Raw genomic sequence first — 15,613 nt, forward strand, 5'->3', positions numbered from 1 at the left:
TAGTTAATATTCAGAATAGGCAAAACTACCTACCAGTTGCAACGACCGAGGAACAAAAGATAATGACAATATACTTGACTGATATATAATACTCTATCTACTGAGCAAACCATTAAAAGAAGGAATAGAGTTAGATTAAGAAATTGTACCCTGTAAGAAATCCAGCATGTGTCTTTGTCCTAAATTTGGATGAAAGGATTAGTTAGGATTTCCATGAAATAGAAAATCAAAAAGTTTTAATTCAGAAATATCTAAATAACATTATTTTTCATGTAACAGATACGTTTAATTTCATTCAACTAATATAAAATTCTTGGTTTCAAATCAGATCTCTCTTAAGCACCAACAGCAGCACACATCAACATGCCTGAAATTCAGATTCTTACCTATCTTCGCTAGATTGCACCTTCCACAATATTCACAAAGTCAGGTGATGCCAATGGTACCTGTTTTTAGGGTAGACAGTTGCATCATGGAGGTGAATGCACACTGCTGCTAGAATATAATGGAGACCCAAAACACAGTTCCCACAAAGCAATACAATGGCAGAGAAATAAGATTAACATGTGTGTCAGACAGCCTGGCTGACCGAAAATGCTTCAAGTCAGCGCAGAATTTCTGACTCTGCCTCAAAGTGTGGTAAGCCCAGCCCTGGGGTTCAAAATAACATGTTCAGAGAGAAAGGCCTGTAGCCCAGTGGCATGTGCTGTCATCTTGTCTTGCCAGTGCTTTCCATCTCAAGCATTGCCAGTGCTGCAAAGTGGAAATAACACGCAGTTTTCCAGGTCTTGAGCTTTCCCTTTGGCCATGTAACACAACATGAGAGAGGTCACAGGTGTGACCTCCCCATAATCTGTGGGACAGGTTAGAAAGTGTTCTATAAGCCTTGCTTAATTCAGCAAAACCAACCACTCCAGCTTGAAGTGAATCCATGGTTTGGATTTTCCTGACTTCTTTTTTATTCCTATCACCAAAATTTTCCTTGGGGAAACCTGACTTGGTAAAAATTCTGCTTTCCTTTGGAAAAATCCTACTGATGGAAAACTTCCACATAGCTATAGAGATAACCAGCGATGTCCATGCTGGCGTTCAGCCTATCTTCTCCCCATCACCTGAAAAGCAATGGCCCTTGTGTTGTCCAGGACACCCTGGCCTCACCTGGCTAAGAGGGAAAGAGAGCTGCAGAGCTGTCAGGTTGAAAGAAGGTCTGCAGCTTGGATATCTGTTCTTCCCACTGCTGTGGCAGCAGCAGGGGGAGCAGAGAGGCTACTGCAAGATCCTCCTGCCTCAAGACATGCAGGTTTTACATAAGTTAATGCAGCCAAAAAAAACCCCAATAGGCAGACTGGGGTCATTTGTAGCAGGGGAGGAGGGCAGTTGAAGGGGAGACTTGGCATGAAGCTCTGCTTCATGATTGGGGTATCTAGATAGGGCTGCAGTAGTCTAATCATCCAGGAGAGATTTAGAGCCATTTTATAGGAGCATGCACACTTATTACTTAATAAAGTTACCAAATGTAGGGCCACCAGATTAAGTACTTTCATAATAGCAATTAGTTTTTAATCTTTCAATACTCAAGCAGAGAGAAGTGAAGTTGCTGGTCCAAGACCACAAAAGACTGATGATGAATTTACCTACTGCAGCTCCTGAGCGCTTGGGAAATCCTGGGGTCATGGCTCCATCTCTCTAATCAAACCAGAGTCAACGCCACTCCCAGATACTAGAATCATGGCAAGTATTTTGATACTAGCAGGGAATGCAATTGTATAGCATACACATCTGCATACTTTCTGCACACCCTACATTGATTTTAGGCAGCCTGGATGGGTATTTTCCCCCTTCTTCAGTTAGCTGCTTAACACATCTACTGAACATAATACAGTTGCACCTTTTGGAAATGCTTTTGCCACTCGCCATCTCTTTTACATGATCCTTAAACCCTTTTCACCTGCATACCCAGGGCTGTGCTTGGGTATCACATGCGCTGCAGCAGGGTCCTGGGAACAGGGCATTTTCCTCATTTAACCAAACTCTGCAGCCCTATTTGCTGCCTACTCCCCTGGGCTCAGCCTTCAGCTCCATAGCTGGAATTGCTCACCCTTGGACACGGTACACTCGACTCTCCCACTCTTGGGAATAGAAACATTTTGGTACCTCAGTCGCCAGCCCAAGCTGCTGACAGGGTGAGAGAAATTTCCGGTTATTCCTTTCCCCTATCTGTTACACGTTAACAGGCAATCAATTAGGGAACCACAGGGAGAACATGGCTGTGTTGGGAAGAGGGGGTTGGAAAAAAGCACTCTCCCTTCTTGGGATTCAGTCAGCTGACATATCACCCAGACTGATACAGGCTCTAGTTACTGCCACCCTGCATCATTTTCTTTTGATTTTCTCTGAAAACTCTTCAAAATTTCCTAGGTCTTTTTCTCTCTCTCCAGGTTAGATCTTTCTTCTGCTCTGCCATAGAGATGCTCCAGTATTGCTCCCACAAGGGGTTAGTTTTTCGGTCTCTTCCTACATAGGGAACCCCTAGGGCTTTGCTTCAGAGTCTCTCCCTTACTATCCCATCCCTCCTTTAGCACCTGAATGTGCCAAAAAGAAACACTGGGAATGTGTCCAAGTGCTGGAGGAGGGACAGAATCAGTGTTGACAGTCAGAAATCCAAGTAAAAGTTAACATTCAATCACAGGAGGTTCAGCAATGACAAATCACAGAAACCCTGCCAGGGAACAGGCCAATGCCCTAGAGATGGCCATGCTTTCCACACGGCATAATAAAAGAGGAAGAGTTAGTGGGGCAATACAGAGTGATTATTTCTACAGCTGGATAACAGTAAGGAGAGACACCTAGAATCTAAGAAATTAAGCTAGAAATAGCGAATTCTGCAGAGACCTGGGCTGAACTGCACCATGTACTGCTCTGTTCACTCCAGAGTTGAACACAAAATCATAGAATTACAGGATAGTTTGGGTTGGAAGGGACCTTTTATGGTCATCAAGTACAACCTCCCATGCAACAAGCAGGGACATCTTCAACTAGATCAGGTTGCTCAGAGACCCATCCAACCTGACCTTGAATGTTTCCAGGGATGGGGCATCTACCACTTCTGGTCAACCTGTGCCAGAGTTTCAGCACCCTCATTGTAAAAAATTTCTTCCTTATATCTAGTTTGTGGCCCTCCTCCGGACCTGCTCCAACAAGTCCATGTCCTTCCTGCACTGAGGGCTCCAGAGCTGGAAATGGTACTCAGAGTCTCACCAGAGCAGAGGAGCAGAATCACCTCCCTCAACCTGCTGGCCACACTTCTTTTGATGCAGCCCAGGATACAGTTGGCCTTCTGGGCTGCGAGTGAACATTGCCGGCTCATGTTGAGCTTTTCATCCACAAGTAACCCCAAGTCCTTCTCGACAGGGCTATTCTCAATTGCTTCATTCCCCAGCCTGTACTGATACTGGGGGTTGCCCCGGCTGAGGTGCAGGACCCTGCACTTGGCCTTATTGAACCTCATGAGGTTCACACAGGCCTCCTTCCTGAGCCTGTCCAAGTCCCTCTGGATGGCACCCCATCCCTTAGGTGTGTCAAGTGCACCACTCAGCTTGGTGTCATCAGCAAACTTGCTGAGGGTGCACTCGATCCCGTTGTCTATGTCATCGACATCGTCAATTGACAACATGCCATCAACATTGTCATTGCAACATCCCAGTGACAGAGTGTAATCAGGCCTATTCAGTAAACAAAAATGAGTGCTCTCCCCACATATGCACTTCTTTCATTTCACAGGAGAAAAGGAAGCATTGGAGTGGTGGAATGACCCCAGCCAACAGCCAAGTAAACACAGCCAAGTACACCCAAGCACCTATAGATGTTGGAGCTCGCCTGGATGCACTTCCACTTTCGGCCACGCCGTTGCACCTGTGTGTGTGTGTATCTGCAGCACACCTTTGGCAGTCAGGACACAGACATACACCTCATATGTGAATGGTACCTGCAGGAGCATGCACTGCAATTCATCTACACATACATGCACTGGTTCTAAAAAATCACCTGAAGAAATTCTCATCCTTAGGAAGACTAACAAAAACTGGGTATCTCTATCTCCTTCAGTGCCTAAATTTTTTATTTTCAAAGAAGTTGCATCTTAAGGAAAAGGGCTGGTGGAGCTGGAAAAGGAAGAACACAGGATTGACTCTCATCTAAGTGCCCTGCCCAGCCTTGTGGTGAGGTCTGTATGGAGTCCATGGCCACAAATTAAGACTGGCAGGACAGAGTGAGAACCTTTCTACTCCTGTAATGCTAGAGCTTTCACCTCACAATGAAGACATCTCTAAAGAGATGCCATCTCTAGGCAGGGGCATCCACTCTCCAAGTGGGCCTTAAAACCACCTTTAGAGTACAAAGCATTCTCTTTCCAGGCATCAGACCACTAGCAGGCACATTATCAGGGCATCAGTGCCACTAGCAGAGGCAGGAAGATCCACTAGGCCAGATACCCAGATGTGGTAGCCAGCCAGGCTAGGAATTTGGCAAAGGTTCCTACCACTGCAAAGCCTAGCTTCATGTCCAGGTAGATTTGGAAGGGCCAGAGCTGGGCAGAAGGAGAGATGAGGCATACAAAAGGATAGAGGGCTAGGTACATTACATTCACCCTCTCTTGCCCCCTTTTATATGACATGGAAACACTGCAGTCTCAGCAATATCTGGGGCTGCCTCCCTTTTTTGCTATGGAGTTAATGTTTCAGTTTCCCTCCTTTCCCACCATACCTTGAATAGTCCTCTTGAAGAAGGCTTTGCACGCCTCACAGGAAGCCACGCCATAGTGGTACCCAGAAGCAATGTCCCCACACACCAGGCACAGCCGCTTGGGGATTGCATTGAGCATGTACTCGCACTTGGTGGGTGAGTCCTCCATGATGGCGCTGGCGCAGTCGTCGTAACGCTTACGGCAGGACCCACCACCAATCCCTGTGCCATTGAACATGGGTGGTGAGTCTAGACCATTGGGGTGGCCACCCATGGCTATGCCGTAGCCACCGCTAGCGTCGGAGGAGCCACTCGGGCTGTGGTGGCTGATGGCGTCGATGCCAGAAGATGGGCTGGAGGGCTCGGTCTTGATGAAGGACCCACAGCTGGAGGAGAGGTGCCGCTCCTCCGTGGCCATTCTGCCGAGCAGCCTGCAGGAAGAGAGCAAAGGCACTCAGCGGCCTTCTGGCCAAACCCAGCTCCATGTTGGTCATAAGAGAGCCTTTCTTTCCCCACCTCAGTCCAACTCCAATTGTCTCAGACAGTTGAACACACCCCCCTCCCCCCGCCCCAGGCATTTCTCCTTCAAGAATATCAGTACAACTCACTAAGAAAAGCCTGCCTGCTCCTCCCAAACTCACACTAGAATAAAGTCAACGCTATTTGTGTAGATCACAATTTCAGGCTGTTCACAGGCTGCAGTGCTGGGAAGGGGCATCAGTGCTGATGAGGCACAATCTACCCAGAGAACAATCTGCCCCTGGGACAGCAGAAAGAAATGAGCCCGTCTGCGGTAGGCCAGCTGAAAAAGATGTTTGGTTAGTTTAGGATGCACTGCCCTGGCTTTAAGTAAAAAAAGTTCACTAGCAGACCCTGCAGGAAGGACCTGCTCAGATTTTAACTTGTAATACAGAAGTCTTTGATTAATTTTCATGTTGGGTTCCCTCCCCCTTGATTTACTATCATCACTAAAAGGGGAGCGTAGAAACTGAAGGAAAATTATCTGATCAAAAGTTTCCTCCAGCTTAATCTTAAATCTTAATCTTTCTTCTATTTACTAGTTTAAGGCTTTTGCATGGAGACACTTCTCTCAAACTCCCACTTCTCAGAGAAAGGGTTTTGCTCTTAAGTATAAGGAAAGGACTGCATCTTTACCAAATATGCAAGAAGTCCTTATATATTGCAGTCACAGATAGTCTCTCTCCTTACATAAATGTTCAGTCTTTTTTTTAGAACACTGCTAATTTTTATGATATCTCACAGCAATGAGTTCCCGCAATTACTTGCGCAATGTGTGAACAAACAAAAACATCCCACTTTTATTTGCCCATACTATATTTGCAGCCTTTCAGGCTCCCTGAACATCTCCTGACTCTGCTTCTCAGGAAATGTACTTTTGCCATGTTCTCCTCATTCAGCTCTTCATTATCTATATAATTGTTCTTCACGCAGAAGTTTATGCAGACCTCTTGTCTGCTTCTTCATCCATCTCTGAACTTCCTCTAGTCTGGCTATTTCTGTTCAGTCCAGAACAGAGTTCAATGAGCCAGCTCCTGAGCTGAGCAGCATGAAACTGGCACTGCTCCACCACTTCTCCAGCTGAAGGTCTGGACGCTAGTCAAGACAAAGGCATGCCATCAATTACCTACTGACGTTACCATATTTTCAATGTTATTTTCAGCCTATCTATTATATAACTCCTTACATTGTCTGGTTTTTTTTTTTTCCTCTTTAAATTAAAATCTAAATTATTACCATTTCTTCAACAGAGAATATCAGCAAGTTCCTTACTGCAATCCTCAGATCTTTCCTGAGTTACTCAGTTAATTTAGAATCCATTAAGATGTATGAAAAATCAAATTAATGCCTTCCGGTGTGCAATGTTTTGAAACAGTCAACAGCGTATTTCATCTACCACTGTGCTGTCCGTGCACCCAGCTTTATTAGGATCCTCTGGAGTTCTTCAGTCTTCATTGATAATTTGATGTCCTCTGCAGAGTCTCATTGTTCACCCTGTTCCCAGATCATTAACACATGGATCAAACACCGCAACACTGATCTTTGTGGGTGATTCATGTTACCCTTTACCATGCTGCAAATTGACTTCTCTTTCTTTTCTGGGCAGGGTATGTCTACCCTTTCTTTTCTTTCTCAGACACTTTTAAATTGATAATAGTATTAACCTGAGAGGTTAAATTTTTCCTTCAGCAAGATAATTTGTCAAAGGCTTTTAAGAAAACCTAAATACATGCATTTTCCTGATAATCTGTCCAAAGAATTCTGACTGAGTGGGGATGCTTGACTTTTCTTCTTGGAAGCTCTGCTGGTTTAAAGTTACCATACCATGGTCATGTGGGTAATTTCTATTTCTATTTCAGTTTCAGTCTATTTACCTGGTATTTGTGGCAACTCCTTCTGCCAACAGGTCAAACCCGTCAGGGGACAGGACAAAACATTCTGTGATACAGCAAGGCTGAAGTGCATACGTACATATATCCCATCTTTGGGTCTGTCATATGAATGTATGTTTGATATGCAGCAACTTAACAGTCCTGCATCCTTATGATCTCATTCGACCCTGGTATCTCCTAATTTTCCCTTCTCTATCTCATCCTCGATGTTTGACCTCATCTCCTATCTCCGGGATCGATCAGCCAAGTTTGTTATTTGGCAAGACTGTTGACCTTGAGAGTATGGGCAGGCATCTCACGTTCCTCGGCTGCTTTGCCTGGTGTTACTTGAGAGGAATCCAGAGTTTGGTCCCTCTCAGAGACAGCATGATGAGTTGATGAATGCCCATGCTTTGCCCAGAGGGTCACACTGGACTAGAGGCCACAGAGCAGCTACAGGAATAATTGCTGCAGGTGCATTCATCTTTAATCCCACAGGGCACCTAGACAGATTGTAGATCTCCTGGTGTAATGCCAGCTAACTCCGTATAGGAAGACGAAGCTTTGCTAGCTGAGACCAGATCTTAGCATCTCACATCAAAGCTGAAAGCTGCAGTGCTGGCCAGATTCTGGAACATTTTCCTACCTGAACAGTGTGTTTCTAGTAAAACCTGAAAATCATTGGGCACAATAACATGAGATTAGTTTCAAAATGGAAGGCAAAACCACCATAAAACACTATTCTGCACTGAGGAACTCTACAGTAAAAGACGTTGAAGGGCAGAGAGAGGACAACAATATGAAAAAGACATGAGGTGAGTTGTATTGCCAGATTCAGTCGGCAGAGTTCAAATCTCAGCTTCTGTCTCTTAAAACGCCCAAAATTCAGAGTACCTCAAAAGGACCCACTGAGATATTTCCCTTCGCTGCCAAAGAAAAATAAAGAAAAAAGAAAAAAGAGGGGAGATCAGTCTCCTAGGACCAACTCACTTCTCAACTCACAACGTCATTTAAGGAGCCTTCCTCCCCAAGGCAGGCAAACAGTGACTGTCTGATGGCAAATCAAGGATAGCAACAAACCCCCCACATCCTTACAGCTGAGGATGCCCCTGTTCTCTTCCAGGAGTCAGTAATACATAGCAGGTTCTGGTTAGATGTGAATGCATGCTTTAGGGGGAAAAGCCCATAACACCCAAGACAGGTCAAAGATCGCAGCTAAGGTGACTCCAGCCATTCTGGAGGTTGCATTTTTCTTTTCTGGCCTCTGGAACAACTTGCATACTTGATTATTGCTGGGCAGCACACCCTGAGTTAAGCCTCAGCAGCTCTGACTTTCTGCAGGTCTCACGGAGATCCCGTGGCGATTTTTAAACAGGCTCAGAGTGTCCCCTGGCAATGAAATACAACATCTTGAACTTCAAGAAGAACAGCTAAATGTTTTTTGCAAAGAGTTCAAAGTGATGAACAGCCATTTTGCTCAGCTCTAGTTACCTTAATAGGAATGTAAAAGGAGAGAGACTTGATCCAACTCTCCTCCGTGCTGGCACAGGAAACTCCGTTACTATTTCTGTGTCCGTGTAACAGGCTTAGAGGTTCTAAACATTTCGTTCTTTTCACCTTTCCTCATCATAGGTCATTCCCTCTAATCCCTTTAGCAACTTTGTGGCCCTTCTCTGGATTTGTTCCAACTTGCCTGGGTCTCTCTTCCAGCAAGGTGCCCCAAATGGCACAGCGCGATGCCACCGCACTACAGGGGAGAGTCGCTCTGGAAAGCACACAGCCGGGTGGACATATGGACCAACTGAGCAGTAGCTTTGCCAGACATCAGGTTGCACATCAGCTCACATCATTTGATAGCCACTGTCTCACTGGGACCTCTCTGAACATAAGCTGCTTTCACCACCGTGCTCTGTACAACATGAAATTTGGAGATTCTCCTTGTTCCAAAGTAGTTCCAGTATCATCTTTAAACCACATATCGCTAATTGCCACTTGTTTTACCAAAGCCTGTTAATAATGCTCATTTTTTCAGCCTAGCTCTTCTTTTTTCTACTCTGATTTTTATTTTTTAGGATCTTTCAGTTGTGTCAACTGTAAATTTGAGGGCTATTCCTTTTCCATTTTCCTCCAGGTCACTAATGAATATTTAAAACCAAAACATTGCCCTTTTGGGCAACACCTTTGCAGAAGGATAAAGAATGTCTCTAACCCTTCTGTTTACACTCTGTCAGCTAATCCATGATTCATTTCACAGGATTTGTATCAAAACCAATTTGATCTAATTTCCCTAATAAGATCTTGCACAGCTTTGTGTCAAAAGCCCATGCATAGTCCAGAGACAGTCTATCCACTGCATTCCGTTTTCCCACTAATTATCTAATTGTATCAAGAAAGGTTATTGTCTGCTCTACTCCTGTTTCATAAACCCACTGCTGTTTATCATTAACACTATTGTTAGCCTTTATGTGCCTGTAACTGCCCTCAGACAAGCATGCTCCAATCTCAGTGATTCTGGATGTAAATAAGCAGGTTTAGACCAGGTCGAGACTGTGCTTTAGGTTTTTATCCATTAGCGTTGTCTCCCAGGGGCAGTGATGTTGGGTTAGTGTTACAAGTTTCTCCAATTCTTCTCTAGCCTTTCATCTTTTGATATTTCTCTATAATGGCTGGACTGCTTATGAGTTCAGTGCTCTCTTGAGAACAGCAATAATAAGAGAGGGAAAGACTGCTAGATGGACAGAACCAGAAAGTGACACAAGATTAATATTATAAAATTCAGGCAGTAAATATTGCCCCCATTTTTGGTCTTTCAAACGTCAAGGATTAGAACTTTGGGATACATGCAGATAAGGCTATTTTATTGCACATCCTTTGAGGTTATTTTTGGCAGAAACAGCTATTTGTATCTATGTTCACATCTTTACCCCCATTTCTGGAGATGAAAACTATAGGAATTCAGTGTTCCTTATCTAGAAGCCATCACCTGACTCAAGAAAAAACACTTACACCTGCTTAGAAAGACAGCCAGCCAATATCTGGCTTTGTAACAGAAGGTAACTTTCCCCCACCGGAAGAATTCTCTATCAGCTAAAGGTATCCACAATTCAGTTACTTAACTCCACCTAAGCATCTAAGCACTGAGGCAAACTCAAGTTTGACCCTGTGCCTTCTCCATGCAGCACTCCTTATTCCAAACTGGACCAAGGAAAGTTCAGAGGCAACACTGCTGAGCTTCTCTAGGGGCTGGTTCTCATCATGTGATCTTCACTTGGAAAGTGCAAGGGTAGCTCAGTGTTGCACTCTGGTTTCCTGGAGGAAGGTAAGGAATGAGCATCAGAAGTTCTGCCATGTAGGCCAGTCCCTTCCCCAGTATGTACAGATAAAATCACACACTGACCAACTCAACATGTTGAAGATCTTCAACAGTAGGATGGAAATTCTCCTTAAAATGAAGCTGAAATACAGCTGTAGGACTATTATCAGCTGAGAGCCAGAGAACACTCAGGCCTTCCTCAGGCAAAACCTTCTCTATTCTGGGCACAAGGAGAAATGTAAAAGGTCAGAAATGGTCTTTTTTGGGTAGCTCTTACAGCTGGATGTGGATTCCAGACAGAATAAAATCTTGATTTTTTTAAAGGCCCTCTTAAGATCTACCTTAAAATTGAAAACGCCTGCAGGCGAGATGCCTGTACAGCTTGTAAATTCCAGGTACCCTGTGGCTGTGCTTGTGGAACTGCACTTCAGTCCTGAAGCCCACAAATAGGGAGTCTTCACAGTAGATTCAGGCTTTACTGACAAAACCTGAGAAGACTGCCATTATAAACCTGCTCACTTCAGGCCCCAGGTTGTGACAAAAGCACACTTTGGATTGCACAGACATTTTTAAACCAACCATGAAAGACCAAAGAAGCATTAATCTGCAGAAACACCAATGATTTAAACAGAGATAAAAATTTCAACCTCTTCTCTTGTACAGGCCTATTTTTGCTACCAGTATTTGTTAGCCCAGATGACATAAACCTGCACTGCATGTGTAAATGAGATGTGCATATCATGCCATGATACCATTTGGGCAACACAGACTTTGTGTCCTTTGTGGGCCACATGAGAGAGCTTTGCAATCCACAGCTGGCTGATAAGCAATACAGATCAGCTTCTCAAACACTGGCCGCAACTCCAGTAACAAGCCAGATTTTGTCAGGTGTTTTTTTTTAGATACGGGAGACAGAAATAAATAATGTTTTCCAAGTGGCAGGCTAGATGTGACAGCTGCAGTAACTGCCAGTGTAATTTTAGGTCACATAGGCAAAGAGTTAATGCCACGGAGCTGAGATGCCCACATCTGTTCTTACCATGTTCTTACCATGAACAGCTCTCACACACGCTCCCACCCCTTCTCCGCCTTAAGGACACCCACCATGGGGCCAGGGAGCCAAGGGCTCAGCACACCCACTGGTTTCTCCTGCTCTTCTACTCAGTATGGACTTCAGATGAGAGAGGCATCATCTAGAGACTCCTTGTCTCAACTGACAGCTCTTCTCCACACAACAGACCGAGAATAATGGGATCTGCCAATGAGCCACTTTACAGTACCTGTGGATAGCTCAGCCATACCAGCCACAGTCCAGGAAGCTTTTCTGGGCTTATTCTATATACACAGGAAGATATCCTGTTCCCAGGGCAAACTTAATTTCTCCCTGGGGTTAGGCAAGAGCTTGGGTAGTAAATGGGCACTGATGGTCATAATCATAAACAAATTGCACATAGACTTTAGAGGTGTTTTGTTTAAACCACAGTATTTTGCATTGATATAAAGGACAAGAGAGCATGAACCTCAAATCAATCTAAATATTTTTCCCTGGAGTGCAGAGAGTTCTGTCATGTTTGCTAGTGGTAACTCCCTTCGGCATGCGTGGGTTATGCTTCTATTCTGTAGATTATGGAAAGGCACAGAGAACCTGTTTGCAAGGCATTTGTCCGTAATACACCCAACACAAATACAACATACTTGTCTTTGGAACAAACATAAACCATAGCTTAGCAAAAGGCTGATGATCTTGCTCTGTAATTTGGAGAGGAAAGCATTGTGTGACTTCTAGTCCATAGCATGAATACCAACCTGTAGTCCACAAACCTGGACTGCCAGGTTGTAACAAGGTCCAACTGTCAGCATTTCATTCTAAAAGACACCATCCTGATTCCAATTACAACCATTTTCTGTTGCCTTTATCTTTGCTGGGCACCTAGAACTGGCTTATTTTGTAAAAATGCATCACACTTGTCCTGACTTTCCCCCTTGCTCTGAAGAGAGACATAGATTGTTTTTATTTGCTTTATAATTTGACAGTGGGTCAGGTGAAGAACTTTTGAGTGAGGGGGCTGAAGAAGCTAAAATGAAAACATGTAAGGAAGCCAGCCAAGTCCCATAGCTCCCCAGCTGAAAAAGCCTGTATAGAGACCTGTCTCCAGGGTTTAGTTCCCCTGGTATTCCTGAAGAGAACTGGTTTGTATGAGATTTACTGAAGTGTGCCACTAGGCGAGACCAGTTCTGCCATGTAGACTGGAGGAACATATTCCTTGCACAGCAGGGAGATGGAGGCCCAAGCTTCACTCTTCTGCAAGCTAAGGAGATGGAGACAGCAAGTGCTCATATTCTGGCTCTTACACAAACAGTATTTGCTTGTCTAATGCCCAGGAGACATTTTATCCCTTTGACCCATTGCATAACCAGAGCCCAGTTACATATCAGTAGATCTTCTCTACATGCCAATGAAAGCTGCCACAGCAAACTGTCCGGAGGCTCCTTAATACATAAAAAAGGCTTCTCATGGGCAGAAGACATTATGGATTTCCCACTAGCCTTCATCCCTCTCCTCATTCTTGTAATTTCTCTTCACCTTTAGGATGATACTCTTATTAGTATTACACAGATGAATTGACAATTAATCTGGAGGTGTAACATATATTATCAGTTCATTCTTCTATTAATGTATCACCTTTTGAAGGTACCTTGCCCTCTGGTGTCCTAACAGCACTCTCTCCAGAGTGAATTGCTTCAGCACTTTAGCAAATACTTCTTGCTTATACCTACTGTTGGTACTACCGCAAAACAAGGACTAGGATTGACTTGCTATTCACTATGTATCCAAATTCTATCAGCACCCTCTTCCCCACCATGTTACCATTCTGTGTTTCACATTTCCACATCTTCCCCCACTATTTCTACATCGGGGAGACTGCTCACACCAGTTCAACAACTGTGCTTGGATACAGCAAAGCTGCAACTCAATCCCTGTTGAAATGCTCAGCTAGACCTTCATTTCTTCTTGAATGTCTTTCTTTATACTCTGCCTATCTAGGGCACTTATAATCCATATCTCTCTTCATACCTTCAGTGTCCTTCAGACACTTGTGAATGAGACCCATACAACATGTTCAGCAAAGCACACTTCAAACACTTGTAGGTCAGAATTATGCTTACACCTTTTCAGCTGGGTAAGGAAAGGAAGACCTCCAGCACTGCCATTCATATCACATTTATTTTTGCATCCCAGCCTGATCCCTTGTCTTATCTCACATAGAGCTTTCCTTTCACTCAGTACCCTTTTAGCATTTCTGAGAGAAAGCTGCCACCAGTGTAAAAATCTTCAGCCTGCACTTCCTTGCATTTCCAGATATCCACTGAATGCACCCCTCCCTTCAACCTTGCCTGCAATTCATGATGAACAATGGCAGGAAAAAAAAAGAGAGATCCAGAGGTATTGCTTAATTCCTATAGGTGTTTGAGGATAGAGTTAGGATGGGAGACACACATCAAGGACATCATCCTAGAAACAAATGTGAAAAGAAACCTAAGAATTAGCATTTCTGTAGGAATACTAGTTTGCTGAAAGTGGGCTCTAGGTTTATTCAGATAAAATCTGAATTTGCTTGTTGTCCAACCTGGATGCATTTGGGAATTCGCTGAGATGGACCTATTTTTTAATTTTTTTTGAGGGTTTCTGTTTCTTACACTTCAAAACTTACAGTTGTAGTAGGACTCTGCCTCCTTCTCCCACCCTTGCCAAGACAATCCAGAGAGAATAGATGGCTTTTGCCTAGATTCCACTTGTAGCTCTTGAAGAAATCTATAATTAAGTGCCTCATCATTAGAAACATTACTCAAAATCAGACAGATCCTGAAAAACTGACTGAAATTAGTTCCACATAAATTACAGCATGGAAAATAACAATGGGCAATTAGTGCTTTTCAGTTTGAAATCTTTTTTATCCCTGGCTCTCCGGAAAGCATTTCTAAGATGATAAAGTGGCAAAGCAAGATAACAGTGTGAGAGCAAACACTGAATCTGGCATAGGGTAGATGTCCCAAAACCACTGGAAAAGTGTGGAAGTGGGAGAGAGCTGGGTTGTCACTGAGGATGGAGGCACAAGAGGAGAACTGCATGGGGTCAAGGACAGACAAGAAACCTGTGCTACACAGTGAGGCACTTGAACAAGCAAGAAAGGGAGTAGATAACAGAGGTAGCTGTAGACCAGGCTCCTCTCAAGCCAATGAACACCACAGGTTTGACAAGAATAGGTGATACATGGAAACATCCCATTTCCTTCTGCACACCTTAGACACTTAGATAACATACAGGATTATCTTTAGCTACCTATTTAAGATAACCTCAAGGTTCAGTTTTGCTGAGTCTTTAAAGCCCCAACTTTGGCAGGTATTTAGCAGATCTCTTACCACACACTGCATATATTAAGTAGCCCATTGTAGCTGACCCAAATTCCAGCTTGAAACCCTAATGACTTGTTCTAAATCCACTTCATTCATCCATCTTCCAGACTGTTTGGCCCCATTTCCTTTGACTGACAAAGTAGCTTCCAGTCCACGCAAGCTGAGCCCTACCTAAGGCCCCATGGTGTCCTGCTTTCTTAGTTGGCTGAACCAAGAGATGAGGAGGAGACCATGGCCAACAACCCACTCTTTCAACAGAAAACTGTGTAGCAGAACAAGCACATAATTTTCCCCAACACTTTGTGTAACTCACACATTCATTTATCTAGATAAAAAAACCCCAAACAACCCACCCCAAACAAATCCTAAAGCAAATACTTTAGAATTCCCTCCACTTTCCTCCCAAATTGGCATCACTGAAAATTTAACTAAATGTGAATACAGAAAACCTCACAAAAATATTTCTGTCATGGTGAACAGATTATCTCCTCATCCCAGGAAGTTTTCACTTTTCCCTGTTATTATTTTGGGACATGAAAAAAAACCCACAACACAAAACCAAAGCTTGCAAGATCTTCAACCTTAGTTTCACTTCCCGTTCCCTGTCTTTAGCGTCCCTACTCATGGACAAGCAGAAGCAAACAGACAAACAGGCAGTCAAGCACCCACGAAGACGATACACAGCTGCTTCTACACTTTCATATAGTACCTTCCTGAGATAGATTTAAAAGTTACATATCTTTATTCTGCAGGG

At 43.8% G+C, this 15,613-nt stretch overlaps 1 protein-coding gene across 3 annotated transcripts in view; it reads right to left on the reverse strand.

Moving 5' to 3' along the window:
• ESRRB (estrogen-related receptor beta) overlaps positions 1–15,613 on the reverse strand; it is a 131,184-nt gene that overhangs the window by 37,512 nt on the left and 78,059 nt on the right. For 2 of the 3 annotated variants that reach the window (XM_014941940.1, XM_014941939.1), the window contains exon 2: positions 4,762–5,171. The exons of the other annotated variant lie outside the window; for it this stretch is intronic. In XM_014941940.1, coding sequence (XP_014797426.1) covers positions 4,762–5,171 — 410 coding nt within the window. The remainder of the gene's footprint in view (positions 1–4,761; positions 5,172–15,613) is intronic. 3 annotated transcript variants of the gene reach the window in all.

Source organism: Calidris pugnax, unplaced genomic scaffold (assembly GCF_001431845.1).
Source record: "Calidris pugnax isolate Ruff unplaced genomic scaffold, ASM143184v1 scaffold56, whole genome shotgun sequence".
NCBI classification, from domain to species: domain Eukaryota; kingdom Metazoa; phylum Chordata; class Aves; order Charadriiformes; family Scolopacidae; genus Calidris; species Calidris pugnax.